Source organism: Balaenoptera ricei, chromosome 15 (assembly GCF_028023285.1).
Source record: "Balaenoptera ricei isolate mBalRic1 chromosome 15, mBalRic1.hap2, whole genome shotgun sequence".
Classification (NCBI taxonomy): Eukaryota; Metazoa; Chordata; class Mammalia; order Artiodactyla; family Balaenopteridae; genus Balaenoptera; species Balaenoptera ricei.
In genome coordinates this window covers 34,028,896-34,046,508 of record NC_082653.1, presented here as the reverse complement: position 1 = coordinate 34,046,508, position 17,613 = coordinate 34,028,896, and the positions used below count along the sequence as shown (strand labels likewise).

At 43.1% G+C, this 17,613-nt stretch overlaps 1 protein-coding gene across 1 annotated transcript; it reads right to left on the bottom strand.

Moving 5' to 3' along the window:
- Positions 1-2,068: 2,068 nt before the first annotated feature.
- CHGB (chromogranin B) lies at positions 2,069-14,775 on the bottom strand. Its single transcript, XM_059897343.1, has 5 exons — positions 14,727-14,775; positions 10,202-10,248; positions 9,642-9,735; positions 3,049-4,688; positions 2,069-2,152 (listed from the first exon to the last, which is right to left on the bottom strand). Exons 1-5 carry the CDS (start codon positions 14,773-14,775, stop codon positions 2,069-2,071), a joined length of 1,914 nt encoding a protein of 637 aa, XP_059753326.1.
- Positions 14,776-17,613: the final 2,838 nt, after the last annotated feature.

Sequence of the window (17,613 nt, the reverse complement as noted above, 5' to 3'; positions counted from 1 at the left end):
ACATGACTGGTATCTTTATAAAAAGAACATTGTGTGAAGAGGAGAGGGTCATAGAAAGAAGACGGTCATGAGAAGATGGAGGCAGAGACTGGAATGATGCTGCCACAAGCCAAGGAACTCCTGGGGCCACCAGAAGCTGGAAGAGGCAGGAAGGACATTCTTCTACTGACTTTGGAGGGAGTGTAGCCCTGCCAACACCTTAATTTTGAACTTCTGGCCTCCAGAACTGTGAGAGAGTAAATTTCTGTTGTTTTAAACTACCCAGTTTGTGGTACTTTGTTACGGCAGCCCCCAGAAACCGGAACGACATTTGCATCCTAACTCCTTGTCCCACGAGGACTGCCTCCAGCAGCCATGACCCCCAGCACTTCCCACTCGCCTCTGCGAGCAGCCCATCGTGATCCCATGGCCGGAAAAAATACCTAGAGAGACAATAAGCAGCCTTTTAGAAGTGTATGTGTGCCCAGATTTAGAATAATTTTCTGTCAGATTCGTCACACTGATTCATCACACTGGCTTGCTCTCCATATGATAAACTGACACTCTCCTGGAGAAGTATGTCACCAAGAGTTAACCTGACAAGAATCTGGCTAAATTATCACAGGCAAGTCTTAACTTAGTTTAGAGGAGGAGAACCAGGCCTTCCAGATGAATAAAAGTCATGGGTGATGCCCGCAGGACAACTCTTTACCTGAACTGCCAAAACAGGAGTAATCAACCAAGTAGAAGCCACCATCTGTGAGGAATGAAATGCCAAGTAAAAGAAGGGAGAAGGGCTATTGTCCGTTGGTCTTGCTGTGAGAAGCTGCAGCCATAAAAATGGTAGCAGCCACCGTTTCCTGCACCATTGCCTTACACCGGGCACTACTCCGAGTGTTTTGCTTAAATTCAGTCATCCTCACAACAACCCAATGGAACAGATATCCTTGTTTTACTGATGAATCTGAGGCCCAGAGGGGGAAAGTAACTTGCCCAAAGTCACACAGTTACTTAGAGTCAGAGCACTGTCTTCTTATAGAGCAGATATGAGACAGGCCCTGAAGGTCCAAGGATCTGTCTGGCCTACCCCAGATGTTGTGATTCCCAGTCTGGAGTTCTTCCCACTATCCAGGCTGTCTCCTCAGCCCTGAAAAATGACCCTTGGCCAACTATTCCCAGAGCTCTCCAGATAATCGGATTTTTAAAGTAATGTCTTATAATAATTTTTGAAACAGGTTCTTCAAGCCTATTTAATCTTTCTCCAGCCTGGGGGAGCAATCTCTTTTCCTGATCTCTTTCTCTTTATATCCTCCACATTCTTTTTTTTTTAATTTAGTTTTTTGGCTGTGTTGGGTCTTTGTTGCTATGCGCAGGCTTTCTCTAGTTGCCGTGAGTGGGGGCTACTCTTCATTGCGGTGTGCAGGCTTCTCATTTTGGTGGCTTCTCTTGTTGTGGAGCACGGGCTCTAGGCGCGCGAGCTCAGTAGTTGTGGCTCATGGGCTTAGTTGCTCCGCGGCATGTGGGATCTTCCTGGGCCAGGGTTTGAACCTGTGTCCCCTGCCTTGGCAGGCAGATTCTTAACCACTGTGCCACCAGGGAAGCCCTCTCCACATTCTTTTATTTCAGATGTTTGCTCTTTTCCTTTTTTTTTTTTTCGTTTCTGTATCCAAACATCAACAAACCAACAAATCTTAGTGCTGTATTTTAGAATTCACTTTGAAGAATGGATCTAAAAGTCACACTCCTCCCTATTAGCCCAAAGGAAGCTGAGAACATGACACTTTTGGCCTCAGGTGAATCTTTTATTACTTCAAACTGAGACATTTTTTCAAGGACAGTAGCACAGTCATTGTCACAAGCATGTTAATATATCTATTTTTTGATAAAGAATATGCTACAAGTCATGCTATTCATATTTTCAATAACATTCTGGCAAAAATTAAGGACATTTCCAATCGTGTCAAACATTTGATGAACGGTAAATTCTACTTTCTGCCTTTGGGTAAATAAATGGGGTCTTTCAGTGAAGTGGTGGAAAACAGATCATGTGAGGGCTGCTTTTAAAATCTGCCCTTTGCTCCAACGACCATCAGCCCCTTCGGTTACCACTGAATTTCTCAGCTATTTTCTGTAGTTCCAAATCCATCGCAGCCAAGTTTTCAAGTTCTTTTTCCTAGAAAATACAGAAAAGTAGAAGCATGAGGTCCCAGATCAATTTAGCTCTTTGCGTTTTTAGGGAGTATGAACAGAAAGGGGGATTTTTGATATGTTAGAGGCTATAGGAGATACCCGACATCAGTGGTTTTCAAAGTGTGGTTTCTTGACGTGCAGCATCAGCATCACCAGGGAACTCGTCAGAAATACAGGTTCTTGGGCCCCACCTGGGACCTACCTACTGAATCAGAAACTCTAAGGCTAGAAATCCCACATGATTCTGAGGCACATTCAAGTCTGAGAAGCACCAACCTACATAATCAAAATTGGGGGAAAAAAACATTGTTAAGGAAGGTAAAGCTCTGGTAATGTTACTTCTCCTACACGTAGATGTCTGACTGTTATAGGCCAGGAGATGACAGAGATAGAACTAAGCAACTAACTTCTGTATCACCTGTTCTCTCCTACCCTGGGAAATAGTGATGAAAAGTCAAATGATCAAGGAGAAGACACTAGACCAGTGGTTTTCAACCTTGGCTGAACATGGAAACCGCCTGGGAGCTTTAAAACATCCTGATGCCCAGGCAGCATCCAGTACCAAACAGAATCTCTGGGTGTGGGTCCCAGATGCCAGTAATTTTTCAGGCTCTCCAGGTGATGACAACGTGCGGCCGAGGTTGAGGAGCACTGCAGCACTGCAGCACTGCAGTGGGAGGAAGTGAACAGGGATGTGGACGATGGCTAGACGCCAGGTGGAAATCAAACCCAGAGGTTGTCTCCGCTCCGTTACTAGGCATCCAGTCCCACGGTGATTAATTCCCATCCATGTCTCCCCATAATATCAGACAGTCTTGTGTATAACATATTAAAATTAACCACCGGAAGTCAGTTTTAAGCAAAAGCCCCACACCATACCTCTTCCTCCGTCAGAACTCCTTGGCCAGCCCTCTCCTCTTCATTTTCTGCTGCGTGGCGATGGCCCATCTGCTCCTCCGAGTCATAGAAGTCCGGGAACTCAGCCGACTTCTTCCTGTAGTGAAGGAGCTGGTCCAGTTCGGCCACTCTGTCATACTGCCTTTTCAGATCCAGTTTGGGGGCCAGGTTTCTCTTCTCATACCCCCAGTTTACATCCTCCTCAAAGGGCTTTTTCTCCCACCAGTCATAGTTGTATTCTGGGAAGAAATTCTTCTCATTCAAGGTCAGCCCGTTCTCCTCTTCGCCCTCAAGAAAACTGTCATCCATGTGGTCTTTTCTCTCAAACCGGCTGCTCTTCCACTGGGGAGGGCCGTAGTACGGACTGGCAAGCTCCCCTAATGTCTTCTTGTCGGTGATGTGATGGGGAGCATGCTGTTTGCCTCGAAGCCTAGCTTCTTCCCTGTTCTCTTCAGCGTCTTGCGGGTCCCCCAGCTGCGGCCACTTCCCCCGGGCTCCTTCCTCACCCTTTTCCTCATCATAGTCGAGGTAATTTCTCAACTCGCCTGGTGGATGCCGCCTCGCCTTGTCCGTCTGGCTTTCCTGAGCACGGTGGTGTGCTTCACCCAAGAACCGTTTCTCTTCTGTTTGGTGTGGCGTGGAGTAGGCTCCCGGCTCCCCTCCCCGGGCTCTGTGGCGGGGTCCCCCCTCCTGGCCTCTCTCTTCCTCGCTCTCCTCGTCATAGCCGTGCGCCATGCTATTCAGCTCTAGGCTGAGGCCTTTCCTCCTGTCCTCCTGTTCCGGGCTCTCCTCGCTGGGAGGCCTGGGAGCCCGGGCAGCCGGGTGACTCCTCACTTCCTCCCCGTATTCAGCTTCTTCCTCCGAAGCCCTGGAGAGGGTTGGATGGCGGGCTCTCTTTTCCCCTGAGCCGGCTGTGCCCACGTGGGGCTCCTCCCGGGAGTACCCCCTTCCCTCAGTGGGAGGATTCCCTTCCTGAGAGGACCTGTCGGGCCTGCTCCTCCCGTGGTGGTGTCTTGGCCTCGAGCGTCGCTTGTCCACCTCGGGGCTGACATCCTCCTCGCTCTCCTCGGGTCCTTCCTGGCGCTCGGGGTGGCTTTGCGGCTCTCGGGGCCCATTCTCCTGGCTCCCGGTCTCCTCTCCACTCTCCTGGCTGCTCCTCTCCCGGCTGTGCGACTTCTCAAGGCTCCCCGCAGACTGCGTATCGTATCTGGACACTAACTCCCCTTTCTTAGCTGGAGTCTGGTTTCTGTGGCTGAGAAGAGCAGTTTGTGCCTCTCCTGGCCCTCCAGGGTGTCTCTCCTCACTGCCGTCTTCCACACGCTCCCTTTTCTGATATTCCTCCGCCTCCTCTTCCTCCCTGTCGTGTCCCTTGCTCTTCTCAGAATGGCGTGTCTTTGCTTCTTTGGCCACTTGGCTGCCTTGGGGCTTGCCTGCCCGCTCTTGGCTGTGCCCACCGCCCTCTGTGTCTGCCACTGTCTGGCCTTGGGCGTCCTCCTCCCCTGCGTCCTCCCTACTGGAGGTCCTGGGGGTTTCTGAGGCGTCAGCTGGGTCTCTTAACAATCTCACTTCAAACCTTGTGTTTTCATTTTCACTTTTCTCTTCATCTTTGAGCTGTTTTCCACCTGTAATGAAAATAAAAAAGAGTACGTATCACTTCAGAATTGTTTGTGGTTCAGTAAGCACAGCCTCAGTGATCACTACAAATCCTAAAAATCCTGAAAATCCTTGGGTAATTTTTTAAGTTAATAAAGAATATATTCAGATTATTATTATTATTATTATTTTTACTCAGATTATTTTTAAAAGAAATGGTATGGGGACTTCCCTGGTGGTCCAGCAGTTAAGACTCCACACCCCCAGTGCAGGGGGCCAGGGTTCGATCCCTGGTCAGGGAACTAGATCCCGCCTGCTGCAACCAAGATCCCACATGCTGCAACTAAGATCCAGCGCAGCCAAATAAATAAATAAATATTAAAAAAAAGAAAGAAAGAAATGGTATGAAAACTCCTTAGCTGTGTTTAAAGCTGATAATAAATTCTCTGCATATTTATTTTTTCATAACACCCAACAAGCATCTTTCAATGACCAAATTGAAATCCAAATATAGGTTTATAAAATACTAGAATTTAGAACCAGAAGACACCTTAGAATTTGTGTATTTCAACCTCCTCTTTTTGTGGACAGAGACACTGAGGCTCAGAGAGGTGTAATTCAGGACCATTCTTTCCATGTTTGCTCTAAGTAGGGGTTTAAAAGTTAGCGTTGTGTAAATGGTTCCCATAGAATCCAGCTAAATGAAGTTAAATGCCCAAAATGGGAAATATCAGATTCAACAAAGGATTAAAAATTTTTAAAATTAGTTTATCAGACTTCTATTGTCCAGTCAACTGTGTAGATGCAACTTAGCAGTAAGTGACAATAAAACTTAGTAATTGGTGATAAGCAGGGTGTTTGTTTCTTCCCTGAGAAAACTGCACAGCAGTGGAAAGGACCATGTCCTTCCCTCACTCAGGTCCCATCCACCCCACATGTTCTCAAATGTTGAGAATGAACTTCAGTAAACTGAGTTATCTTTGTATTGCACAAATCAACAGTACACAGTATAACTGACATTTTAATTGAATGCTGTTTTTTCTCATCTTTTCCAAATGTTGACAGCATCTTCACTAAATCCTCCTTAACTCAAGGACATCCTGTGAAAGAAGATATGCAGTTAACACTGTCTGAGTTGTTAGCTGGGAGGGCTTGGGTTTCAACTGATGTCACTGAGTTCATATAGAACACCTGAAGCCAAGGCTGCTCACAGCTCTAGGCTGACGTCTGCGCCATCCATGGTGGGGGCCACCAAACCTTTGTGGCTACTGAGGACTTGAAATGTGGCTGGTCCAGACTGAGACATGCTGTAAATGTAAGAAACCACCAGATTTCAGACTTCAGATGAAAAACAAGAATGTAAAATATCTCAAATTTTCATATTGATTATATGTTGGAATGATAATATTTTGGATGTATAAGATAATATATATTATAAACATATTGTATGTACAAATTATATATTGAATAAAATAAACTGGACAAAATTAAATGTATTATTAAAATTAATTTCACCTGTCTCTTTTTACTTTTTTAATGTGGCTACTGGAAAATTTGGAATTATATTTGTGGTTCACATGATATTTCTATTGAATGGCTCTTGATGAGTCATTTTGAACTGACATTTGCAAAATAGAAAAAATTGGTCTGTTTTGTAAAAATGTCCAAGAAATAGCAGACAGTCTATTCCTCTCTGCTTAAAAGCCCAGCCTGGCATGATAATATTTTCATGTTTTATGAGGCAACTGAAATGTCCCTGACCTTTCACACCCAGACACCTGAGGGCTGGCCCCTCACCAGTGCCTTTGCCTTTTAAGAGCCAGTGGTGGTGTGTGCAGCACTGAGGCAGGGCTGACCAGGTAGGCACAGGTAAGCAGGGAGGCTTTGAGCAGATACTGATGTCATCCAGACAGAATCTCAGCTTCCCGGGGCAGAGGCTGTGTGGCCCCTTTCCTACTGCCTGCCGGTCAAGAAGAGAAGTATTTTTATTTTTTCCAGGTTAAATGTGTGTTGCTTGTAGCAGCTTGCCTGAGGCTTAGCACTTCCTCCTAAATTTAGCTTTAAGTCCCCTCAGGTGAGATCTGAGGAGGGCTGTGATTAGCAGCATACAGTCTTGTCAATCTGTAAAACCAAGGTGTGAAGCTCACTCTTACTTCAAGTAAAAAGTGGAAAATGCACCTTCCATCCCTAGCTATCATGTTGCAAAGATGACCAGATCAAAGAGATTCTTATACCTGTTAAGAAATTGGACTATGAATTCCCTAAGGTCTCTTCAAGCCATGAAACAATGATTCTTCCCTGCTCCCCAAATGTTCGTTTGCTCAGTAAGCGTGTGCTCACTCCAGAGATGTGCTGGAGAGAGTGGGAGTGGAGACAGAGATGGGCTGGGGATGGGAGGGAGGCTACATGAAGGAATTCATCCAGCTTGTTGGCAGAAAGCTCCACCAGTCCTGTGATCAGCATAAGACATTTCAGCAGGAGAGAGAAAACCAGAATAGGACAGAAGTGTGGACAAAGAATGTCGCCTGCCAAATCAGTAAACAAAGGATGTCCTGGCCATCTAGGCACTGCAGCCACACCTAACTGTGTACCCAGAGGGGATTCAGGATGGAAAAAAACAAGATAATTAACGTGCATATCAGAGGAATGACTTCAATAAGCCCAGACTCTTGCATCTTCCCATACCTAGAAAAGTGCTAAATTCGTTAACTTAAGATGTCTGGTTTTCTTTAATTAACAGTAATATTTTGATGTTCTGACTATCTGGTTTTTATTGCAAAAACGCCTATATATCCTGGCTCCTCCCTTACCTCTTCAAAACAGTCCCTCAGACTGTATCTGGGAGGTTTTCTCCTGAGCTTAAGTCCTTAGTATGTCCATGGAATAAAATATAAATCTCAAATTTTAGGTTGTGCTTTTTTTTTTTCAGTCAACAGAAGTTATGAACTGGTAGCCCAAAGGTGAATTCTATTTGGCCTAAATAACATTTTTAGTAAATTTGAATTCAGAGGCAATACTTAAATACTAGGAGATATTGCTTAGATATCCAAATTTTAAATTCTTTTGAAAAATCCCAAGATCTGGTAACAGAATCTATATTTCTCTCACAATAGGTTTCAAGCTGAGAAAAATCTACTCCTTAGAAGGGGCATGTATCCTCCAGTTTGTGAGTCACTTCCTGTCCTGTTTTATTCCTTTTCTCTTATGTGTTTGCCTGGCCCCGGCTGGTGTTTAAGTCTGCAACCCCGAAGGAGCTCAAATATCCCTAATCTCAGTATTTAATGGCTCTCTGGGTATGATGTCTCCAAGGTCCTGATAGACATGGGTCATTTGATTTTTACCAGTTTTCCTGGGGCTCTCTCAAGAGACTCAAAAGACCCCAGGGCACAATCAGTGATGAGCAGAGGCTAGAATCCTACCTGAGAGCTAAGAATCTGATCTTGGCAGTTAGCAAAGCCCTACAATGAACAACTCTTCCTAAGCAATCTTGGTTCTTTGATGACCTAGTATGACAGACCCAAAACTTCTGCATCCATCTGGTAAACAAAGAAAGGGGAAGGGAGATAACGAGATGGGTTTGCCCAAAGGAGCAGCCTTTAGTCCCTGCCTGGAGACCCACCCTGCTCTCACTCATTCCCTGCAATGGCTAATATGCTCATTCTAACAAGATCATTCCTGTAATTGCTGGAAAAGAAAGTTGGGGAGAAATTCAGAAAGAGGCAGGTAGGCTGGGAGTGGTAGAGAAGCTTCCTTCCACTGTGCATGGGTCTCCTACAGTCTCAGGCCCCCACACCTACTATGGTTATCCTGAAGTCCCCAATAGTGGATTGAGTCCCCGCAGGTTACTCTTTGGGCTAGTCACTCATACTTGTTATAATTTTATGCATGGGCCTCATGTGCAGCAACAGGAAGAGAGTATTATCTTGCAATAGGAGATTTTGAAGGTGAAAAGAAAAAAGAAAATCCATTCTTCTCAGCCTGACCAAAAATTTAAAAGCAGAGAAAGGTGTTGAAGAGAACAGAGCTTTTCGGATTTGTTTGAATCAGTTTGACTTCATGCTGAAAGAGATGCATAGTTTTTGTTTTTGTTTTGGCCATGCTGTGCGGCATGCGGGATCTTAGTTCCCCAACCAGGGATCGAACCCGTGCCCCCTGCACTGAGAGCACAGAGTCTTAACCACTGGACTGCCAGGGAAGTCCCAGAGATGCATAGTTTTGTAAAATTTACCTCTTCATGTCAACTTCCAATGGATACTGCTCGTATCACTGTTCAAATTTTGTTTTCAACCTAAGCTGTTTTGTATAGAGGAACATTCCAATCTAGACCCAGAAGGCCATTGCTCTGACTCCTTGGATGCTCTAAGTCTACCCCCACCCCTTCCAGTTCTCAGGCCTGGAACTCCTGACACCATTTGGTATTACCTCTAATTCTATCAAGCTATGCATTAAAATGGCTTAGCCAATCGGTCATGTACACAGGCCAGAAGTTTCCCAGTCACCTTTCCAAACTTCTAACTCCTCATTGTCAGAAGAATAGAAGGTAATAATTTTTGTCTCCTTCTATCCTTTCATCTTCCATTGCTTCCAGAACACTTTGCCCCCCTGTCTAATCACAAACAAGCACACCCCATACCTCCCTCCACCCAAATGAAAGCCTGTTTTAAAATTCCAAACTCTCGAACCAAGGAATTTAAGAACTATATAGACAGCTCACAGACTATCATTGAGTTCAACTCCCTCATTTTATTTTGAGGAAATAAGCCCAGAGAGGCAAGGGGTCTTCCCCATGGTAACACAGCTATTAAGTGGCAGAGCAGGGTTTGGAAGCCATATGTTATCTCCCCAGATACTGATCTAGCCTGTAGTCTTCCTACTGCATCATGCCCCTGGTTCATATGGAGGTAAACTGGAAGGTGAAACAGAGGGAGCAAGAGAAAGAACTACTCAAGGGACAAAGATCTCCTGCAGTGGAGGATACTTACTCTTCTTCAGGACTTGTCGGCACTCAGGGGTGATGGGTGGAGTGTTGGACTTCGACAAGGCATTTGAGAGGACCTCGATGATGCAGCGAGTCACCTAGGGGGAAACCAGAAAGCAGGTTGGCAAAGCTGGTATCACTGGGATGCCCGACTACTTAACCCAGAGCTGCTGTCAAGAGAGGCTTGGCTATGTGACCTGTACCGATGCAGACCTCTTGGGTCAGGAATGTAGACTTACATATAGGACTGTAATGAAACCTCCCAGGCCTCCCCACAGAGCAATGCAAGAAGGCACTGGGTCAAGACTATCCAGAGAAGAGAAATAAACACCCATTTCTGAACAGATTCAAAGGAAAACAGTGTGATGAGAGCTATCCTCAGGGGCACTAAAACATCCAGGAAGGAGGTAAAAGCCCAGGGCAGGAGGGACATCACTTGCTCCCATTTCCTCATTGTTGTTTGTCTATTTTTGTTTTTTATTTTGTTTAGTTTGATGAGATAAAGGGTGGGAGAATCCAGAGTCTAGATATAAGTCTAGATTCCAGACTTCCATTTCAACTTACCATTTCTTCACTGTGGTTCCTGATGTCCACTGGCACAGAACTGACAGCTTTGAAAGAAAAAAAGAATGGGAAGTGAGTTGATTTTTGGAAGCTGTGTGTCCCCAAACTCACAAAATCACCCCACCCCGAGCATATTACTTGGAGGGAGGGGCAAAGTCAGAGCTGAGCAGAGTGGAGAGAGTTGGGGATGTCTGTCCCAGGGACCAGAATTGCCCCAGTTGCACACACACACAGACACACACAGACACACACACACAGCTGTTTCCCCTAGCAATGTCATAAACATGATTTGAAAATGAATGCTATCTTATATCCAATATAAATCAAATCCACACAAGGGGAGCTTCTGGGATGCTGGCAATGTTCTGTTTTTGATCTGGGTGCTGATTACACAGGTGTGCTTGAGGAGGGAAAAATTCAGTAAGCTGTATACTTATGATCTATATGAAGTTTTCTGTACATATATTATATGTCAATAAAAAGTTTAAAACAAACCTAGTTTAAATGAAACCGGGGTGCCCTCCTCAACCCTTCTGCCTACTCAAAATGGGTAAAGATCTGTGATTCCCTTTGCCTTTTCCTGTCCCCAAGAAAATATTCTCCCTGAAACTCACTTCCTTTACAAAAATGTGGTTATGATTATCTTATATAATTAATTACCTCGTTTTACCCCCAAGCCTTTTCTTGGACAAGCATGCTGATGTGTCTCTATCAGTGTTGTTTCCCTTCCCCCATGTTGTCTGCAGCCATGTAAAGAATATGGGAGGTATCTAATTTTACCAGGACATTGTCGAGTCCGTAATATCATACGCAAATAGGTGTTTAACAGATGGTTCATGAGGATATTGCAGAAAGATAAATTTTAATTTATTTAAATTAAATTTCATGAGATTCTGCTTATTTTAAACCAGGGATTGAAGTGATCGAAGTGCCTTTGTCATCTTAGGAAATGCTTCAAGTGTTTTTAATTTTACAGTGCTTTTTTTTTTTTTTTTTTCTTTTTCAAAGTTGCTTTGATTCTTTTATCTTTCACTTTGACTTTGTTTTGTCTAAGCCCTTTCCACTGGAGGAGCTCAAAGCGTTTACATATATGCCCATCTCTACAGTTCTCCTGACACTCCCTAGAGGAGAAACTGCTATTATGGCTGGAGAAGCTCAGTGCAGAAAATTCTTCCAGGTCTCTGAGACAAGTGAAGAGCTACTTGGAGCAAGAGCAAAACTCTCAGACATCAGAGATGGAAGCTGCTCAAATGCTGTTTCTTATTACCAGCAACCTGACCTTTCCTCCCCAAATATTTGCTTTCCAATCTCTTTACCTCCTCCCAATCAATTACATATCATAGGGCTCAATCTAGACATAAAACTCCTATTTCATTTGTTCACCTTACTGAATTTTCCTTTTCAAAGCACAGCCTGGGATCTACTTCAATTGTTTCAAGAGGCCCAAAGTTATGCAGCATGTTAAAATCACTGGTAAAATATTTAAGAGGTGATTAACAAGGTATGACCCCACTATCTTCCTGAAATGTAGTTCAGACAAGATCTGGATGGCCACCTTTGGTACTCAGGGTCCAATATGCTGGGCCATTATTTTATCCCCCAAATGGCTGTTATTTGAGAACATTCCCACTTTGGCACTTACTCTTCCCACCTGAGATCTGTAAAATGCTCTGAAAAGAAATAACTGAGAGAATTACTTCTGTCATAAACTAGAAGGTGCCTTTTAAAATTCTAGCTTTACTAAACTTTCTTTGGTAAATGCAGTTTCTTGCTAATAACTTTTCTCTTCTTTTTCCACAAATGTTTAATAGGTGCTATTATTAACTACTGATATTGCTGAAGTAGTAACAGTCATCTGATTTGAGGGGAGAGGACTATTTTTCTTTTGTGACTCTAAACAATTTGTAGCTCATGTTTGTTTTTACAGAACAATCCTGTTTCCTAATTGAGGCTCTTCAGACATCTTTTTGATGGAAAGGAACTAAGGTCTCCTTATGGAAGCATATTATGCATCTAGTGAGACATCTAAGTTCCATTGTATTTCTTCCAATAGAATCTGTGGCAGCAACGTAATAACCGAAGGTATGTTGATACCCCTAAAGTAGTTTAACTTATTTTTGTAAAAGTTAACATTAAGGGTGCACAAAAGAAAACCCAATAATAGTGATAATAGTGAAGTAGTCAAATGGCAGAAAATTTTTCAAATAATATCATATGATAAATCTGAGAATAACTTCCAAAGTATTAATATTCCATAAGACTACCAAACTAAGGTTTCATCCCAGAATGAAAATACAGCTATAAAATAACATGGTACGCAAACTGTGTTTTTTTTTTTTTTTTTTTGGCTGCGTTGGGTCTTTGTTGCTGAGCACAGGCTTTCTCTAGTTGTGGCGAGCGGGGGCTACTATTCGTTGCGGTGCGCAGGCTTCTCATTGCGGTGGCTTCTCCTGTTGTGGAGCACGGGCTCTAGGCGCATGGGCTTCAGTAGTTGTGGCACACGGGCTCAGTAGTTGTGGCACACGGGCTTAGTTGCTCCACGGCATGTGGGATCTTCCTGGACCAGGGATCGAACTCGTGTCCCCTGCATTGGCAGGTGGATTCTTAACCACTGCACCACCAGGGAAGTCCCCGCTAACGCTTTTGGATGCAGAAACCATCTTACCTAGTATATATGAATAGCAAGTAGCTCCTTCACTCATATTAATTTTTAGAGTGCACAACTCCTGTAGAAAGGTGTAGATCTCCCTTCAGAAGTTCATAATGGTAGGAATGAGCCAGATGGTTTCTGCAGGTTTCCTGTGATTTTACTAAATAACAAACTCTGCTTGAAGGCTACCATGTCTAATATCCAAGCATTTGGGGGAGGTGGGAATAGGGAATGCCTGCTAATGCGTATGGAGTTCCTTTCTACCATGATGAAAATGTTCTGAAATGTGATAATCTGTGAATGTACTAAAAATCACTGAATTATGCACTTTAAAAGTGTGGATTTTATGGTGTGTGAATTATAGCTCAGTAAAAAAAAATTTTAAAGAATATAATATCTTGATTTTAGTTGCTGTTAAAATATAAACCCTTCTTAAAATATTATCTTGCATAAGAGCCATAAATATTTTACCACTATAGTTAAATAAGTCTCATAAATGACATTGTTTTTGTGGTCTATAGCACAATGTATAGCACAGATTTAGCTTGTTAAGCAACTCCTTTCTGAAAATATTTTTGACCAGGAAGGACTCTAAACATTCATTTGGTTTTCTTTAATTAAATCGAGAACATTTATAGGCAATTTGTAAGAGTGACAAGAATTTTAGAAAATTCTGAATGTATGTAGTTTGCAATAAAATAAATTACCAGTGGCTTTCATTTTCTCTTTGGGATCCCATAATTGCTGTCAGTGAAACCCTCATATTCATGGATGGCAATGCCTCAACTCTAGTTAGGAATCTCAATCTCAGATAAGAACAATATTCTCTGAGGTCATTAAGACAGCTAAAAAAAACCCCTCCAATTTAGTCTGGTGGTGGCATATTTACTTCTCAATGGACTCGTGGATTTTACATCAACACACACACACACACACACACACACACACACACACACACACACTTTTCCCCCAAATCTCCAAATCTCCAAAGATCATTTCTTTGAGATTCAGAGTAGTTTGAAAGATCAATCCCATAATTTTCCACACATAAAGAGGCACTGTCAAATATCTACTACTTAAAATTTTATCCTCCCAAATTGACTAAAACGATTTTTTTTTTTACTACTCTAAAAATATTTTTTGCGGTTATTTTATACTCATTATTTTTCTGGAATACAAAAGTCAAAATATCTCTTGCAGTTTCCATTTGTAACTTAAAGATGGATTAATTTGAATGTGAAATTACCTCTCCCCAGAGACAGAAATACAAAATACAGAAAAATATTACACTAAACCTGTGCATACATATACCTGAACACACATATATGAATGTGTTAAGAAAAAAGATATATCTTATCTACATATATACATGAGACTTACTTTTATCTAATCATGTTTAAATAATAAAATAATAAAATAAATTATACAGTTGCCAACTAATATACTACATGTACTCCTGTCTCTCCGTGGTCATCTGGCTTTAAAAAGCCAAACAAACACTTAATTACAGATACAGAATAAGACTATAAGAGCATCTCTCTAAACAGGTAAAGAGGATGTGACATTTTAGAAGTGAGCACAAAATTTGGGGTTTCCTTGGAAGCGCGGGCACGTCTTCTTTATATCTATTAAAACTGAGACTCTTTTGGTTGGGCTAGGAAGCCCTCTGGCTTTTTCCAAGTCAGACCAACGTCTGGGGAGTTGAAGGGCAATACCCAGGGAAGAGAAGAAAGTAAGAACCTCAAGCAAGAGGGAGACACCATCCACTCAATTCTCCCCGTCTCCCAGTATCCGCCAGTCAGGATGCCCAGAGCGGCCGGAGAGGCAGAGGTTGGCGCTGTCCGCGGTGCTGAACGCCCCACAGTGCCCACTCACCCGCCATCATCGTGGCTCCCAGGAGGCCGAGAAGCACTGCGGGCTGCATGGCCCGGCTCGCCGTAATCTGCGCAGGAGAAGAGGGCGGCGGCTGGCGGTGAGCAGACGTGGACGGAAGGTGAGATGAAGATACTCCGGGAAAATAGCCTTGTATCCTGGCCCCCGCGGTGTGGCGCGGCTGTCGCAGGCCCCGCTCTTTTAAAGAGCAAGCCGGGGCCGCAGGGCCGGGAGGGGCGGGCACCCAGGAGGCGGCGCCCCCTCGCTCAGCCCTGACGTCATGAGGCGGCCCCGGGGGCGGTGGCGCAAGTAGGAAGAAATTTACGCCAGTCCAGTCGCCTTGGTGCTCTGGGTCTTGAGCGGGAGTGGGGAGTTAGGCAGAAGAAGGGGTGTAAGGGTGAGGGGAGGTAGTTAAAATGAGTCGGGGGGAGAGGAGCGAGGTCCTGCTTAGATTGCTCAAGCTTATTTCTCATCTCCCCCGCACCGCACCCGCCCCCAACCTCCATATCTAGAAACATGTGTTTGAGGCTGTGTATGTCTTTTCACTGTTGTCAGTTGGTCGACAGCCAGTTCCTACATTCAGACTTACTTTTCTTTTTTCTCATTATTTTATAAACTTTTTATTATTTCAGATCACCATGTACGGGGCGGGGGGGGGAAGCCTTTGGGAAAAAGATTTCTCAGGAATTCTCTCAAAGCAGGATGACAGAGGAAATCAATATTTTCCTTAGGAAACAGGGCTTTAGAATAAGCATGGTATGAGATAGGGGTACAGTCACTTTTTTTTTTTTTTAACCATATCACCACCTAATTGTTCTGGGAATTTTTTTTTTTCCTGAAATGACCATATTTCCCACCTGCTCTGTAGTTTAACTTTGAAAACAACCTGGAGTTTTTTGTATGTGTACGGGTATGTTTCTGGACTGTTCTAGAATATCAGTCCATTCCATTTCAGTGGTCTATTTGTTTATTCTTGGAGCAGTACCATACTTTCTCTATCACCATAGCTTTTAAATAAGTCTTGATATCTGGTGGAAAAGGTCTTCTCACCTTGTTTTTCTTTAGGATGTTATTGGTTATTCTTGGCCCTTTGCATTTTCATATAAACTTTAGAATCAGTTTTCAATTTTCATGAAAAACTCTGAGGATTTTGATAGGAATTGCATCAAATCTATAGATCAATTTGGTAACAGCTGGCATCTTTAATCTGTGGATCAATTTGGGAACAGATGACATCTTTACAATAGTGGGCTGACGTAGCTTTTTGATTGCTGATGTTGTTCTGGATATAATTTTATCTCAAGTTGTACAGAATACTATTATTATAGGAAAAGAAAAGAAGCCATAAGGAAGAACATTTCTCAGGAATGCTCTCAAAGAGGAATTAAGGAGGAAAGCATATCTCCCTTAGGAACCAGGGTTCAGAAAAAAACATAGCTTTGCACATGGCTCCTGAAATAGGTAATCCATCAGGACCCAGCCAGGAAAATGAAACTACCAGAGGGAATTTAATACAGGAAATAATACTCAAGGATTAGAAAAGCTGAAAAGCAAATAGGAGAAAATGAGGAGACGCAGAGATTGTTAACTGCAGGCAGTTGCTATGCCCTGAGGGAATGCTGGGTAAAGAAAGGATGTGTCTTCGCTGGACCCCAGAAACATGGACCACCTGGTAGGAGTGGGAAGCTTTACAAGCTACAAAGGCCATGGGGCCATGGAGGAAGGGAGCTAGAACCACAGAAGAGAAGCAGCCACTGCTAGAGATGCATCCCCTTCCTCCCAGGAAGAGAAAGGGGGATAAAGACCCTGACTTCTCCTTTCTTTCAGTGCAAGTACCTCTTAGTGGCTGAACATACCTGGGAAAGACTGACAGGGAAGACTGTAAAATATAGTTTGCAAGGGCCAGTCTCTCCAGCAGTACAGAACAGAGGAAGGAATCAGGAAGCAAACAGACAAAAAAATGGCATATAGTTCAAAACCACAGGTTAGCAATACAGGTTCTGAATTTAGATTTTTCTCTCAAAATTTATGAATTCATTTCATTTGCATATATAAATGCTTACTATATATCAAGGACTGTAGTATATACATATTACACTGGCTATAGCAGATTACAGGGTTAATCCCAACATTAATGGCAAAAGGAAATATACTCCTCCCCCTGCTCTAGCAGAGTTCACTAGTCAGAGAGTAAAGATGGGAGAAGTGTAGGGTAGACTCCAGGTCTACAGAGGAGGGTGAGAGAGCATGGCATGCCAGGAAAATGGCATTACCATGGAAACTGCTGCCCTGCAGATGTACATCTACAGAATTCCCTGTGTTTGTGGCCAATAAGATAAACATTTATCTCTGTGACTTTAAGGTTTTTTCCTAATAAAGACCATGTCAATAAGTAGTTTTCCTTAGATGATCCTACAATACATTTAGTACCTGGTTTCTTTTGTCAGGTTAGATTCCTAATACATTTTGACATAATTAAGAAATCATGAATCAAATCTTCATCTTAAGAGAAGATAGAAACTATTTTTTTAACCCACTAAATTATGGGTAATATAACTCCATATAGCTTGCAAGAAGATATATATTAACATTTCTAAAAAGAGGTCAAGAGATGGGACTTCCCTGGTGGTCCAGTGGTTAAGACTCCTCGCTCCCAATGCAGAGGGCTCGGGTTTGATCCCTGGTTGGGGAACTAAGATCCTGAATTCTGCACGACACAGCCAAAAAAAAAAAAAAGAGGTCAAGAGATAGAGCTACAACCATTCAGGTGTGACAAAACAGGGGATCTTCCTCTTCAATTGGGGTTTGCAGAAAATTAGATGAACAGGTGCACTTATTTGTTTATATACTGGAGAGAAAGCAAGAAATAGATATTGAGAACTAGGGAAGA